Source organism: Macroventuria anomochaeta (assembly GCF_010093625.1).
Source record: "Macroventuria anomochaeta strain CBS 525.71 unplaced genomic scaffold BU25scaffold_24, whole genome shotgun sequence".
NCBI lineage: Eukaryota > Fungi > Ascomycota > Dothideomycetes > Pleosporales > Didymellaceae > Macroventuria > Macroventuria anomochaeta.
In genome coordinates, this window is record NW_022985385.1 from 442,110 (window position 1) to 455,039 (window position 12,930).

At 52.1% G+C, this 12,930-nt stretch overlaps 6 protein-coding genes across 6 annotated transcripts; all 6 read left to right on the top strand.

Moving 5' to 3' along the window:
* The first annotated feature begins 410 nt into the window (after window positions 1-410).
* On the top strand, window positions 411-4,346 carry BU25DRAFT_492689 (RecF/RecN/SMC protein). Its single transcript, XM_033711659.1, has 3 exons — window positions 411-578; window positions 628-3,451; window positions 3,504-4,346. Exons 1-3 carry the CDS (start codon window positions 538-540, stop codon window positions 4,269-4,271), a joined length of 3,633 nt encoding a protein of 1,210 aa, XP_033559984.1. The 5' UTR covers window positions 411-537; the 3' UTR covers window positions 4,272-4,346.
* On the top strand, window positions 4,167-4,902 carry BU25DRAFT_111382 (uncharacterized protein). The gene has a single exon (XM_033700344.1). The coding sequence runs from the start codon at window positions 4,350-4,352 to the stop codon at window positions 4,794-4,796; it is 447 nt and encodes a 148-aa protein (XP_033559985.1). The 5' UTR covers window positions 4,167-4,349; the 3' UTR covers window positions 4,797-4,902.
* Window positions 4,903-5,673: 771 nt separating this feature from the next.
* Window positions 5,674-6,747, top strand: BU25DRAFT_306639 (uncharacterized protein; the record flags this gene model as incomplete). Its single annotated transcript, XM_033702073.1, has 1 exon — window positions 5,674-6,747. A coding segment is annotated over one exon (1,074 nt), but the record flags the coding sequence as incomplete, so codon positions are not given.
* A 345-nt stretch (window positions 6,748-7,092) lies between these two features.
* Window positions 7,093-8,506, top strand: BU25DRAFT_345273 (glycoside hydrolase family 28 protein; the record flags this gene model as incomplete). Its single annotated transcript, XM_033703037.1, has 2 exons — window positions 7,093-8,208; window positions 8,258-8,506. 2 exons carry the CDS (start codon window positions 7,093-7,095, stop codon window positions 8,504-8,506), a joined length of 1,365 nt encoding a protein of 454 aa, XP_033559987.1.
* An 863-nt stretch (window positions 8,507-9,369) lies between these two features.
* BU25DRAFT_412445 (uncharacterized protein) lies at window positions 9,370-9,895 on the top strand. The gene is made up of 3 exons (XM_033706794.1): window positions 9,370-9,575; window positions 9,636-9,667; window positions 9,720-9,895. The coding sequence occupies exons 1-3, from the start codon at window positions 9,475-9,477 to the stop codon at window positions 9,818-9,820; spliced, it is 234 nt and encodes a 77-aa protein (XP_033559988.1). The 5' UTR covers window positions 9,370-9,474; the 3' UTR covers window positions 9,821-9,895.
* On the top strand, window positions 9,844-12,539 carry BU25DRAFT_345214 (uncharacterized protein; the record flags this gene model as incomplete). The annotated part of the gene is made up of 5 exons (XM_033703036.1): window positions 9,844-9,969; window positions 10,025-10,822; window positions 10,879-11,334; window positions 11,456-11,801; window positions 11,854-12,539. The coding sequence occupies 5 exons, from the start codon at window positions 9,844-9,846 to the stop codon at window positions 12,537-12,539; spliced, it is 2,412 nt and encodes an 803-aa protein (XP_033559989.1).
* Window positions 12,540-12,930: the final 391 nt, after the last annotated feature.

A 12,930-nucleotide genomic window follows, 5' to 3' on the forward strand; every position in this document is an offset into this window, starting at 1 on the left:
ACGATACTGACTCCGTCCTCCAATCCTGTCACAGCAGTACCTTCCAACACAGCAACATCTTCAAAGCCCGTTGAGAGCTGAGGTGTACTTACCAGCCAGTAAGAATCCAGCAAGAATCCAGCAAGTGCCTCCATGCCAAACATCTGCCACACACTCGGAACTCGGACCACAGCAGCATCTGCGCTCGGATACGCTGGGGTTCGAGTCGTCCTCCGACAAAGAGCATGGCTACAGTTCCCGAACTTTGTTCTGGATTGCCAACAAGAGACATGATTCGGTGGAATGAGTGAAAGCTTGTTGGGGACGAATGACGATACCAAATCGCGCTAGCGCTGGCGGCTTGGCGGGAAGGCGCGTCGCGAATTGGGTGGCAGGCGCGTCGCGGGCAGTGAGGGCAAGCAACGTCAACACTCACTCTCAACCCCACCCAGCCATGTCCTGAGCGACGTCGACGTGATCGCATTGCCCTACCGTCTGCGACACCATTGACAACTATTGCATCGAGGCTGCGCGCAGTGACCGCGCCCCACCGCCGCCATGGGTTACATCAAGCAGATCACCATTCAGGGTTTCAAGAGGTGAGTGACGGGCATGTGTAGGTGTCGAACGAGGCTGACATAACCGCAGTTACAAGGACCAGATGCAAATCGAGCCTTTCTCGCCCAACTGCAACGTCATCGTCGGTCGCAATGGTTCTGGCAAGAGCAACTTCTTCGCCGCCGTGCGCTTCGTCCTCGGCGACGATTACAACTTCCTTAATCGCCAGGAGCGCCAGGCCTTGTTGCACGAAGGCTCTGGCTCGGCTGTCATGTCTGCATACGTCGAGGTCTGCTTCGACAACACCGAGGACCGTTTCCAGACTGGCAAGCCTGAGTTCTACCTGCGTCGGACAATTGGCGCAAAGAAGGACGAATACTCAGTTAACCGCAAAAACGCCACCAAGGCTGAAGTCATCCAAATTCTCGAGTCGGCCGGTTTCTCGCGATCGAACCCATACTACATTGTCCCACAAGGTCGTGTGACGGCTCTCACGAACATGAAGGACAAGGCCCGTCTCGAAATGCTGAAAGAGATCTCAGGTTCAAACGTATACGAGACGCGCCGTGCCGACAGTCTGAAGCTGCTGAATGACACGGACAACAAGTGCACCAATATCGACAGCGTGGTCGAGTCGATCAACGAGCGTCTGGGCGAATTGGAGGGCGAGAAGGAGGAGCTTGAAGCCTGGAGCAAGAACGACAGGGAGCGAAGATCCTTGTTATACACTCTACACTCGCGGGAAGAGGCTGAGCTTGAGGCAAAAATCGAACACATCGACTCCCTCGAGCACCACGGTCGCGAGATGCGCGAAGACAATGAAGCAACATTCCGGCAGAACGAAGACGACATTACGAGACTCGAGTCGGAAGTCAATCAGCGGAAAAGCGATCTCGACATACTCAGACAGGACCGTGTACAATACGAGGGCGAACGCAAGGCTGCAACGCTCGAGAAGGCCAAGATTGAGTTGGACTTGAAGGCACTACAGGACAGCCAATCATCTGCTCAGCAAACCAAGAGCAGACGTGACGCACAAGTCACGGCGCTGCAGCAACAGATCAGGTCTCGACAGGCTGAGCTCGAACAGCTGCTACCCCAGTTCGAGGCAAAGAAGGAGGAAGAAGAGGCTGTTCGTGCACAGCTTCTTGACGCGGAAGGTCAATACAAACGTCTCCAGGATAAGCAGGGTCGAACGGCGCACTACAGCAACAAGCGAGAGCGTGATGTTGCTCTACGCGCACAGATCGACGAGACGAACGGAGACCTCAGCCGTCGCAAGGCTGTGCTCATGCAAACCAACGAAGAGATTGCCGAGCTTCACAACGAGATTAAGCGTATCGAGAGCGAGATCGCTGAGTTGAGGCAGGCAATTGACAATGAGGGTGATGCCGCTGTGGATCTTGCGGCGCAGCTCGAGAAGGCCAGAGATGCGAAGAAGGCTGTCCTCGATAAACAGACTAGCCTTTGGCGCGACCAGAACAGGCTCAGCAGTCAGCTTGGAAACGTGCAGAAAGATCTGCAGATGGCGGAGCACACATTCTCTCGTCTACTGGACCATGGTACCAGTCGCGGACTCGAGTCGTTACGGAGATATCGCAGAGATGGGCTACAGGGCGTTCACGGCACGATCGCTGAGTTGCTTCAAGTACCCGAAAATTACCGATCAGTCACAGAAAGCGCTGCAGAAGCCGCTCTGTTCCACGTCGTTGTCGAAGACGATAACGTAGCATCCAAGATCATGGATCGTCTTACCAAGGACAAGGGCGGTCGTCTCACATTTATTCCTCTGAACCGAATCAGCGTACCGGACATCCAGCTCAGGCCGACAGAAAACATGCAACCTCTGCTCCCAAAGCTTGTCTATGAGGAACGCTTTGAAGCTGCGTTTAGGCATGTCTTTGGTAAGATTGTTGTGTGCCCAACTCTGGACGAGTGCAAGCGTGTCGCCAAACAGTACAACGTCCGCGCATACAACCCAGATGGAGACAACGCCACTAGAAAGGGACAGTACCGGGGTGGTTTCCACGATCCATCTAGGTCAAAAATCATGGCTTTCAGCGTTGTTGCTGAGAAGCGTGCACTGCTCGACGACTTACAGCAAAAGAATCGCGAAGTCGACGAGCAGCTAAACTCCATCAAACATCAACTCACAGCAGCACAGAGCGAGCTACTTAGGCGGCAAAACGACCAAAGGAGAGGAGAGACTAGCTATGCACCAATGCGAGAAGAGGTTCGCGTGAAGCAGAGCCTGCTGCAAGATGCACGGGATACGCTGGCGAAGAAGCAGAGAACTGCTGCGGACCTCGAAGCGGCCATCAATCTGCTTGGAGCACAGCAGAGTGACTGGGAAGCAGAGATTGCTTCGAAATTCACCAAAGCACTGTCCAACGATGAAGAGCAGATGCTCGTCACTTTGACCAGCACAGTGAAGGACCTCAAGAAGCAGTATGCGCAGATCAAGCAAGAAAGCGCCACGCTCGAGACCCAGAAGATTGAGGCCGAGCTCGAGTTAAACCAGAGCTTGCAGCCTGCCCTGGATGACTTGCTCGCACAGCAAGGAGGCGCTGGAGGTTCTGCAGCTCAATCAACGGGTCTGCGAGAAGCTAAGCGTGCGCTTGACACCATCAACAAGACCGTCGCCAATCTCGATCAGCAAATCGAGGAGACTGACACTCAGATTGATGAGATACGGGCTCAGATTGAGCTGTTGGAATCTTCGAGAAATGAGAAGGAACAAAGCAATCGTGCGCTTGCTGCTGCAATGGAAAAGCAGGAGAAGTCACTGTCGAGGAAAGACGCAGACCGTAGCACCTACACAGCCCAGCTCAGCAGAGTGAGGAAAGAGATTCGAGATTTGGGCACACTGCCCGAAGATGTCGGTCGCAAGTACAGCAAGTGGAACACGGAAAAGGTCGGATACAGTGGCTCTTCCCTTGATGACAACTGCTAACGGTAATGATCAGATCGGCAGGGAGCTCACCAAGGCCACCCAGGCCCAGAAGCAATTTGCACACGTCAACAAGAAGGCCTACGAACAGTACGAGAACTTCACTCGACAGCGCAAAACTCTCATAGACCGCCGCGCCGAGCTCGACTCGTCACGCAAATCTATCGAAAACCTCATCGACGTGCTCGACCAGCGCAAAGACGAGGCCATCGCCCGTACCTTCAAGCAAGTGTCCGTCGCCTTCAAGAGCGTATTCCAAGAACTGGTCCCCATCGGTACAGGTCGTCTCATCATCAACCGCAGATCAGATGGCGCACAAGGCGACGACGACAGCGAAGACGAGACCCCCACACAAGCAGCCCGGAAGAAGGGATCCAAGATCGAGGAATACGTCAGCGTCAGCATTGCCGTGTCCTTCAACTCAAAGCACGACGAGCAGCAAAAAATCGGCCAGTTGTCCGGTGGACAAAAGTCCCTTTGCGCACTTGCACTCATCTTTGCGATCCAGCAGTGCGACCCTGCGCCGTTCTATCTCTTCGATGAGATCGACGCGAATCTCGATGCGCAGTACCGTACTGCTGTCGCCAATATGCTGCAGAAACTCAGCGGACAAGGTGGGCAGGATGGAAAGGGCGGCGGACAATTTATCTGCACAACCTTTAGGCCGGAGATGGTGCTTGTGGCGGATCGATGCTATGGCGTGACATACACGAACAAGACGAGTAGCATCGACGTAGTGGATCGCGAGGATGCGTTAGGGTTCGTCGAAGGGATGCAGAAGTGATCATGTAGTGTAAGATGCGAGTGTGATGGGGTTCGAAGTACCTGCGTGTCTTTCGTCGCGATCAGAGGCGCTGGCGTTATGATAATACCAATGCGTTTCATCTGTTCACTCATCTTTTTACTCGCTATGTTGGCGCGTTATTCGCTCGTGTACTTGCCTTGCCTTACTCACCTCACCACGTACCCGCTGTCACCAACTCCCACTCCAGCCCTACCCACGCACTCAAGACTTCGAATCTCGATGCCGTCGCCAATGGCATTGAAGAACTTTCCTACTCAAGTCGCAGAGGGACGTTCGAGACCGCCGCCGTGCAGAAGTCAGGATGCTGTTCTGACACGAAGCGATCGCACATTGTACATCAGGCGAGGGTCTGGAACGCCGCGGTGCAGGACTGGTGGGGGGTTAGCGAACTGGAGGTCAGGGGATAGCAATAAGAGAGAGACTAGAGTCATTGCTGATATCGGTGATGATGGCGATGCGGTGCAGGAGATGGTTACATGTGTTAGAGGCCTGAGAGACGCCTGAAGCCGACCCGAGTTGCAGGATGCAACAGGTGCCTCCTGCTGCTAAAAGTAGAAAGTGCCCCGGTTCTGAGCTTCGCGATTGGGGGCTGCAGAGCTCAATGCTTAACTTTCAAACACATCCACATTGATTGGCACGAACGATCTTGCATCCAACTCGTTAATTTGAGAGGCGCATCTTGTCGAGGTTTGCACTTGAAAGATGCCTGCGTGTGCTCACCTGGCATATATATGCTGCGTGGATTTGTGCTCAGGTGCCTTCCACGAAGAACATTGAGGTTTCGGTAGGCACAGCGAAGTCCGATCGATTTCGCACCCTGAACAAGTTTGCCAATTGGCAGATCCGAATCGCCGCGGGATCACGATACAGCCACCCACAGATACTGAAAGTTTCCCAGAACAGTAACTATGGGCCACTCTCAGCAAAGCTCTAGGTGTTTGAGCCTCATACAATGGTATTTCGAAATGCCATGTCTTGCATTCTAGGAAGGCGTGACGACAGTCGCTCCGGTAAATTTGGCCAATCATAGGCATCAAACTTTGCACTAGCCGTTAGCGTAAAGTCTGTGCCCTGACAGATCACGATCGAGTCTGCCCACCGCAATTATATCTTCGTTCTCGAGAATTGTCATTACCCTCCCATAATGCCCCCAAGGACGAGGGCATGTTCAGTATGTCGGAAGAAGCGTATCAAATGCGATGGCACTTTGCCGCACTGCCAAATGTGCTCCAGGACTGGGAAATTGTGTCCTGGACCGCTCGAAGGACCTTTGATTGTAGACATGACGGCGAGCGCAAAGAATGGCATGCGAAAACAGCGTACACAAAGGCAGACGCCCATGAACCGGACACATAGCATTCAACTGAATCGTATCGACATGCGAGATTCAGTAAAAGCCGTCATCACCAAAGCTTTCTACGAAAACTTTTTGACTCACTTCACGGCAGAAGGCGAAGGGAAAGACATTCAAAACCAGCTAACATGGCTACAACGCCTCCCAACTCTAGCCGTGGACAAATCAGACAACGCGCTGGTGCTGGCCTTAGAAGCCACAGCGACAGCATACGGCGCCATTATGATTTCGAACGCAGCGTTGACCTGGCACGCACGGGACCTGTATGGCACAGCCCTTCGCGTGCATCACAACGTACTGCAAAAATCTGGCTCCACTTTCGACATCACGATACACATGGTGTCCACAAGCGTGCTTCTTAGCTTCTTCGAGGCTATGCAGGCGACCACCGCTGACGCATACCGCGCCCACATCTACGGTGCAGCGAAATTGCTGGAGATCACTGGACCAGGACAGTGCGCACATGGTGTACTGTGTCAATTGTTTTATCATGTCAGAACACAGATACTGTTCGTTCAACTGGCATCAGACCAGCATAGTGTTCCATTTCCCGCGAAGAAGATCCTGTATGATACGCTGCTCTACAAGGACCCGCCACTCATCCAGAGGCTGATGTGTTGCATTGCAGCTCTGAGAGAGTTGCACGCTCAGACTTACGACAAGGAACACCTAGACCAGGAAACTTATGGGTGCTTGAACCTTGAGGTCAATCAGCTTTGGGACGAGTTCAGCAGACAAAAGCCCACGAAGAATCCTAATTGGCAAGACACCACCGCAGAAATTGTCTTGTTCAATGATGCTTTTACGGCGCTTACGGCAGCATACTTCAGTTCAGCGCACATCCTCCTCGCGATTCTGAGACCTGATACCACGGACTTCCCAGACTTGCTGCACCACTCCCGCATGATTCTGGACGTCGCAGCATTTCTTGATATAACTCATAACGCAATCGCATACATGCGCATGGCAACACCATTACTTTTGGTCGCATTGCATGCACAGTCTTTTGGACATCGAAACAGCGTGGTGGGCATATTCGAGATCTGGTCGAGGGAGAGTATGAGAGGTATCAGTGCACTTGCCTTGGATGCTGTGCATCGTCAAGAAGGAAAGAGCACACAACGTGCGGGGTCGTGACAGGGTTTCCCAACTTCCCACGCCACATTGAGTAGAGAGCGACAAACCGGCAGGTATTTACCCGATGCCCCCTGGGTCTGAACTTCTCTTCCACCAGCAGCGCCAGACAACCAAGGGTACGTCAGGACGCTCCTAAGATTTTGCTGCCGTTCGTACCGGTGCAGATGCAAGTATTCTTCCACGTATCGCGAACCCAAACATCTACGATGCCAAGCTCGGTTCGAGTACAAGACATTTGTACAGCTCCTAGCATATCTGGGGTGTCTAATCCTAGGAAACTTTTTTACATCATATGAAGGACGGACATCAATGCACCTCAGAATCATAGGCCTCTACTTCTCAGCGTTGGCTGTCGGATTGGTAGCATCAACTCCAAAGCACCATGATGTACCTTCACGACCAAACGTCAAGCCCGCACCTTACGACGCCGGAGAAGCTCTGCCATACTCGCCTCCTCGCCACCCCAAACGTCGTTGCTTTGTCGAGCAAGGGGCCGCCACAGACCGGAATGATGCGCATGACATCCACCGCGCCTTCGTGGATTGCAACAACGGTGGTACAGTCATCCTGGACAAAACATATCGCATTGGCTCTCCGCTGGATTTGACATTTCTCAAACATGTTGATGTCGTGCTCACCGGCGAGATCCACTTTGACGACAGCGACGTGTACTACTGGGCGGAGAATAGCTTCAAATATGAATTTCAGAATCAGTCCGTGTTCTGGAAGTGGGGTGGTGAAGATGTGAACATCTATGGGGACCTGAGCAAAGGTAAAAGCCTCATTGATGGGCATGGGCAGGCATACTGGGAGGAGATACGCACGAATAAGAGTCTTTTCCGACCCATGCTCTTCGCTTTTGACGGAATGAAGGGTGCACGCATGTCACACTTGCGGATGCGCAACCCTCCGCATTGGTTCAATATCATCGCCAACTCATCCGATATCCTGATCAGCAATATGGATCTCCAGGCTAAGAGCCTCAACAACATCACAATCGCGAATTCGGACGGATGGGACACATACCGCTCAGATCGCGTAGTCATACAAGACTCGGTCATTCTGAACACAGACGACTGCGTATCCTTCAAGCCAAACAGCACCAATATCGTCATCCAGAACCTCGACTGCACCGGTTCACATGGCATCAGCGTCGGCTCATTGGGCCAGTATGTAAACAAGACCGATATCGTCGAAAACCTTTACATCTACAATGTTTCTCTCACGGACTCCAGCGACGGTGCTCGTATCAAGGTGTGGCCTGGCATTGCAACCAGCTTCCAGACGCTGCTCAACGGCGGTGGTGGACTGGGAAGAGTAAGGAACGTAACGTACGATCTGTTCAGGAACGTGAATAATGATCGCGCAATTACAATCACGCAATGCTATGGGCAGAAGAATCAGAGTCTATGTTACGAACATCCTGTAAGCCGTTTCCCTTCCTTCGTATCTCGGACAGGGCTCATACACATAGGCAAACCTGACTATCGAAGACATCACTATCAAGAACATGTTTGGCACGACCTCCGAAACGTTGGATCCGCAAGCTGGAACCTTGATTTGCAGCGCACCAGACCGCTGCAGCAACATTCGGGCGGACAACATCACGGTGCACGTACCCAGCGGCAAGGCACCTGTGTATGCTTGTAAGAACGTAGACGAGGACTTATTAGGGTTCAACTGTACTGAGCCGGCTGGGGAGAGGGATCTTGGTCAGGGTTGATGACAATAAACTCCAAGTGTCGCAATTGTATTGGTGTTGTAAACTATGAAGAGTCTGAAGCAATTGATTCTTCCTGGCCCGCGCAAAATCGCAACAAGACAACCAGCGACGACGACCGCTTTTCAATGTTTCTTCTGACTAGCTAAGATGCAAAGAAGTATCAGTTATACATCGAAGCATTGTGAGGGAAGCACATATCACATGACCATGATCACGTGATTAAATCACGATCATTTTGAGAAGATATCTTCGATCTTATCTTTAGATAGCATCCCATTCGTTCAAGCACCACATAGCTTCGGAAAGAATTCCGATCAATCAACAAGTCTGCTGCTCCGCTCTCCCCTCCGTTGCCTCATTCGCCACCTGAGTTCCCTTTGATTGGTTTGCTGAAACTGACCGCGGGCGAGTCAACAAATGACAGCAGCACAAGATTCGGGACAAAATCCACACGCGCAGACTTGGGGTTCTCGGGTCCAAAGACGACAGCCTCGAAAGCTCATGAAAACAACGCGGCCTTCGCATGTTGGTCCACACCTCGTCCTATAGCTCGAAGGCAACTACTTGCAGTACTGCTGACAGTTGCCACAGATGAAAAGCTGAATCACATTACCTGTCATTGCGAGCCGCTCAGCCAGGTACTGCGACCACGTTCAGGAAGGCCCCAGTGGTCGCAAAACCACACGCCAGTTCGCGTCTTTCTATTTCGTGACTTGCCCACTCGGGAAGGAGCGTTCTGCCGGACCCTGTGTGGCGAATTCGGTGTTCTCGAGCTGTTGTGGTGGGCCCTTGCATGGCTGAGTCGGGAACAGCTGCAGCGACTATTTCCACCGCGAAATTGGTGTTCTTGAGCAAGGTGTTACCTACGTCGCCCCTCTAGCTTGGGAAAGTCGCGTACACACCCAGTCTCTACATCCAGATCGCGCACAGCTCCGCGGGGCTCCGACACAACTCACCATTCGCGCATTATGGCGCACCAAAAACGTATTCCCAAGGTAGCCATTCCGAAACTCGATCGTGGTCCCCCACCCCCACCCAAGAAACCGGCGCAGAATCGAGAGGATCGAGTGTAGGTCCTCCTTCCTTGCCCCCTCGATGCAGATATAGAGCGCTGACGCTAGGCTCACAGGACCAGAGCCTGCAAGACCTGCCGCAAACGAAGTACGCTTGCCCTACCTAGCAACAGTTGTTATTCTCATTAACATTACAGCAGAGGTCAAGTGCTCTGGTGATGTCCCACGCTGTGCCAATTGTCAGGCCACTGGCCTTAATTGTGTCTACGAGCAAGCACGGCGCGATCGCTTGAAGGAGTAGCTTTCTCCAAATGCGCTACAAATATGCAACAGCCACTAACCGCCTGTAGAGCGATCGACCTGAACCATACCTTGGTCAACCTCTTCACAGAATTCAGCGAAGAGCTGAGTGAAGATAACAAGAAGAGGGTTCAAGATGTGATCGACGCAGTAAGTCAACTACGGCCCATTACCAAGACCACTCGCCGACTATGCTGGTGTCTAGGTAGAATCCGATATATTATCTCCGCAGGCGGCGCCATCCGTTGGGTCACTCGGCAAACGAGCACGAAAATCTTCAGTTGAGGAAAGCCCGGATCAGAACAGCCCTAGAAAAAGGTACGGCGAAGCGCATGTTACCGCGTCGGTAGGATCAAACGAGGATCTCGACTTCCTAGATGAAGACTTGTTGCGGACTCGCGAGTCAAGGGAAACAGGATATGTTGGTCAGAACTCGGAAGTGCAGTGGCTTCGCTCTGTCCAGCGTCAATCACAAAGGAACGAGGGTGAGCCTCATGGTCTTCCGTACGGGCCACCGGGCACTAGCGCACATGCCATCGATGAACGGTCCAAAGCACTTCATCAGCGTAGACAGGAAGGAGATTCTGCACCAATTCGGCACGTCACAGATGCGACATTCTATCTCGACAGCGACAACATCGAGCTGGACATTATCATCAACCCGTACGAGCTTCCCGAACCCGAAATCGCCGAGCAGCTCCTGCACTGCTATATGAGCACGGTGCATAGCTCGTTTCCCATAGTGCCTTCAAGCTTTGTGGATCAAATACGCAGGTTCATAGTCTCATTGCAACAGAACAGAGCTTTCAAGGTCCCAGATAGGTGGCGAGCTCTGATGAACCTCATCTTCGCAATTGGCGCCAAGTATTCCCATATGATTGGTACTGAGTGGCAAGGAGACGAACGCGACCACCTGGTATACATGACTCGAGCTTCCCACCTTCTTGGTATGAACAGCGCTGTCATGTTCATCTCTGCGCCCGATCTGTCGCTGGTACAAGCTGTAAGTTTAGTTTGCCTTTTGTATTACATTTGCCATGGTCATTGACATAGTTGCAGACCGCTGTCTTCTCCTTCTACTTCCTGACTATTGGTCATGTGAGCCGTGCATGGCTCATGGTCGGTGTATCAATCAGGCTCGCCCTAGCACTCGGCTTGCACCTACGAAACGAAGATCCCAGGGCAGACACAACTAAGAAAGAGATGTTGTTGCGGACATGGTGGAGTTTGCATTCGATAGAATGTTTATTGAGCTCCATCACCGGCCGACCGCCTATCATATCGAGTGAGGATTATACAGTACCTTTACCGGGAGGGATCTCTACAAAGCAACGGCCTGCTAGCAAACGACAACCATCCAGTCTTGTCAGCCAGAAGATCCAAGAAGAAAGCTCAAGCGCAAGTAGCTCTAACGATGCGGATGACTACCTTATCAGCACCATCGATATTTCTCTCCTCACGCAAAGAGTCTTGGCTAGCCTGTATGCACCTCGAACTGCTGTTAGGTCTTGGCAGGTATGTCTTCCTGGGCCTTTGGTCTTCTGCAGAGCTTCCAAGGTTTATGTACCTCGTGGTCTTGGCTCTATATATTTCATCATGCTGGGGGTAGAGTTTATGCTAATGATTGGCACCGCAGGATGTTCAGGGTAAGATCAAAGACCTACTTCAGGGGCTCGAGGATTGGTCCATGCGCGCATTGAGCGGGACTGTATCTCCCGGCGATTTACGACAGAGCGAAGTTGAGCGTGAGCATCTGCTTCTCCTGGTGCAGTATTGGAGCACCAAGATTCTCATCACTCGACCATGTTTGTGCCGAACAGAACGTCGCATCAAGGACGAGAGTGATGCTTCTGCCATCTTCAATTCCGAGATGGCCAGTATTTGCGTCAATTCGGCTCGTGCATTGACAGCACTGTTTCCCCACGAACCTGATATCCATTTTGTCTGCATGAAGGCGCCGTGGTGGAACGTGATCCACATTAGTAAGTATCAGCGCAGACGAACAAATGGCTGTCTTGTTCTAACAAAAGCTAGTCATGCAATGTGCTGCCGTTCTACTCCTCGAAGTGGGATACCAAAACCGGCACACGAAGGACAACAATGCTGAGATCACTTCCGACATCCAGAAGCTGATGAAGTGGCTGCACGCAATGCAACCGAATGACCCCTGTGCAGATCGAGCTTACCATGTGGTGCGACGAACCCTGCAGAACGTCGCGCCAGCTCTTCAGTCCAAGGCCACTGAACTACTCACAGAAGGGGAAGGAAGCGAGGCTGCGGACGGACAATCATTCAGGCCTTTCGTCTCACCGTACAGACAGCAACAAGCCAATACAAACTGGGCTCAGGGTGACTTTTCCGATGGCTCAGCATCAGTAACTGGTCACCAGTACTATTCGCAAGCCTCAAATCAGGACTATCAGGACACAACGCAATCGCCGCGACATCACTCGATGTATGGAAGCCTCCCCTTCGAAGATATACATATGTTGAATACATCCGGCAATCCGTCCATCAACAATTGGGATGAGGGTGTGCCGTGGGCCGGTATGCAGAATCTATGGTACAACCCTAGTTTCTCCTCTGCCAATATGCCGGAAGATGTAGGGGACATGGATCTTCTCTCGACATCGTACACGGAGCAAGAACACCATCAACAACAATCATATGATGCCGCGGGGATGGACATGCCACACGGGCAGCAGCAACGGAAGGAGTAGCTTAGTCTTCACCTCAATTTCGCATCTATAGTTGGAAGTTATAATATCAATTATAGACCCCTGTCTGCGTGTCGATCGCAACCGTTCCTCGGGCCCGCTATTGACGTCGAGCAATGAGCTCAACGCTGATCTGTACGTTAGTGTTCGTATATTACGAAGTGAAAGTAAGTTACCGTGGAAATTGCTCATTTTACATGCAGGCTCCCATGGCACTAACCCGCCCAAGTCCAGCGCGCAAATGCGTTTGTTCACCCAGCGCCGCACAGCTTCTAATCAGCGCGCCTCTAATCTACAACAGCCCGCAGGGCAGCAAGTCAGGGGGGACCGCGCGAAGCAGTAGAATCAGTATATTGTGTTTTTCTTCTTGTTTTGTGATTGTCTCTCACCTGCC

Coding starts and splice junctions, on each gene's coding strand:
- BU25DRAFT_492689 (XM_033711659.1), top strand. CDS start 538: ATGGGTTACATCAAGCAGATCACCATTCAGGGTTTCAAGAG. Junction 579..627: donor ACCATTCAGGGTTTCAAGAG/GTGAGTGACGGG, acceptor ACATAACCGCAG/TTACAAGGACCAGATGCAAA. Junction 3,452..3,503: donor GCAAGTGGAACACGGAAAAG/GTCGGATACAGT, acceptor GGTAATGATCAG/ATCGGCAGGGAGCTCACCAA.
- BU25DRAFT_111382 (XM_033700344.1), top strand. CDS start 4,350: ATGATAATACCAATGCGTTTCATCTGTTCACTCATCTTTTTACTCGCT.
- BU25DRAFT_412445 (XM_033706794.1), top strand. CDS start 9,475: ATGGCGCACCAAAAACGTATTCCCAAGGTAGCCATTCCGAAACTCGAT. Junction 9,576..9,635: donor CAGAATCGAGAGGATCGAGT/GTAGGTCCTCCT, acceptor CTAGGCTCACAG/GACCAGAGCCTGCAAGACCT. Junction 9,668..9,719: donor CAAGACCTGCCGCAAACGAA/GTACGCTTGCCC, acceptor ACATTACAGCAG/AGGTCAAGTGCTCTGGTGAT.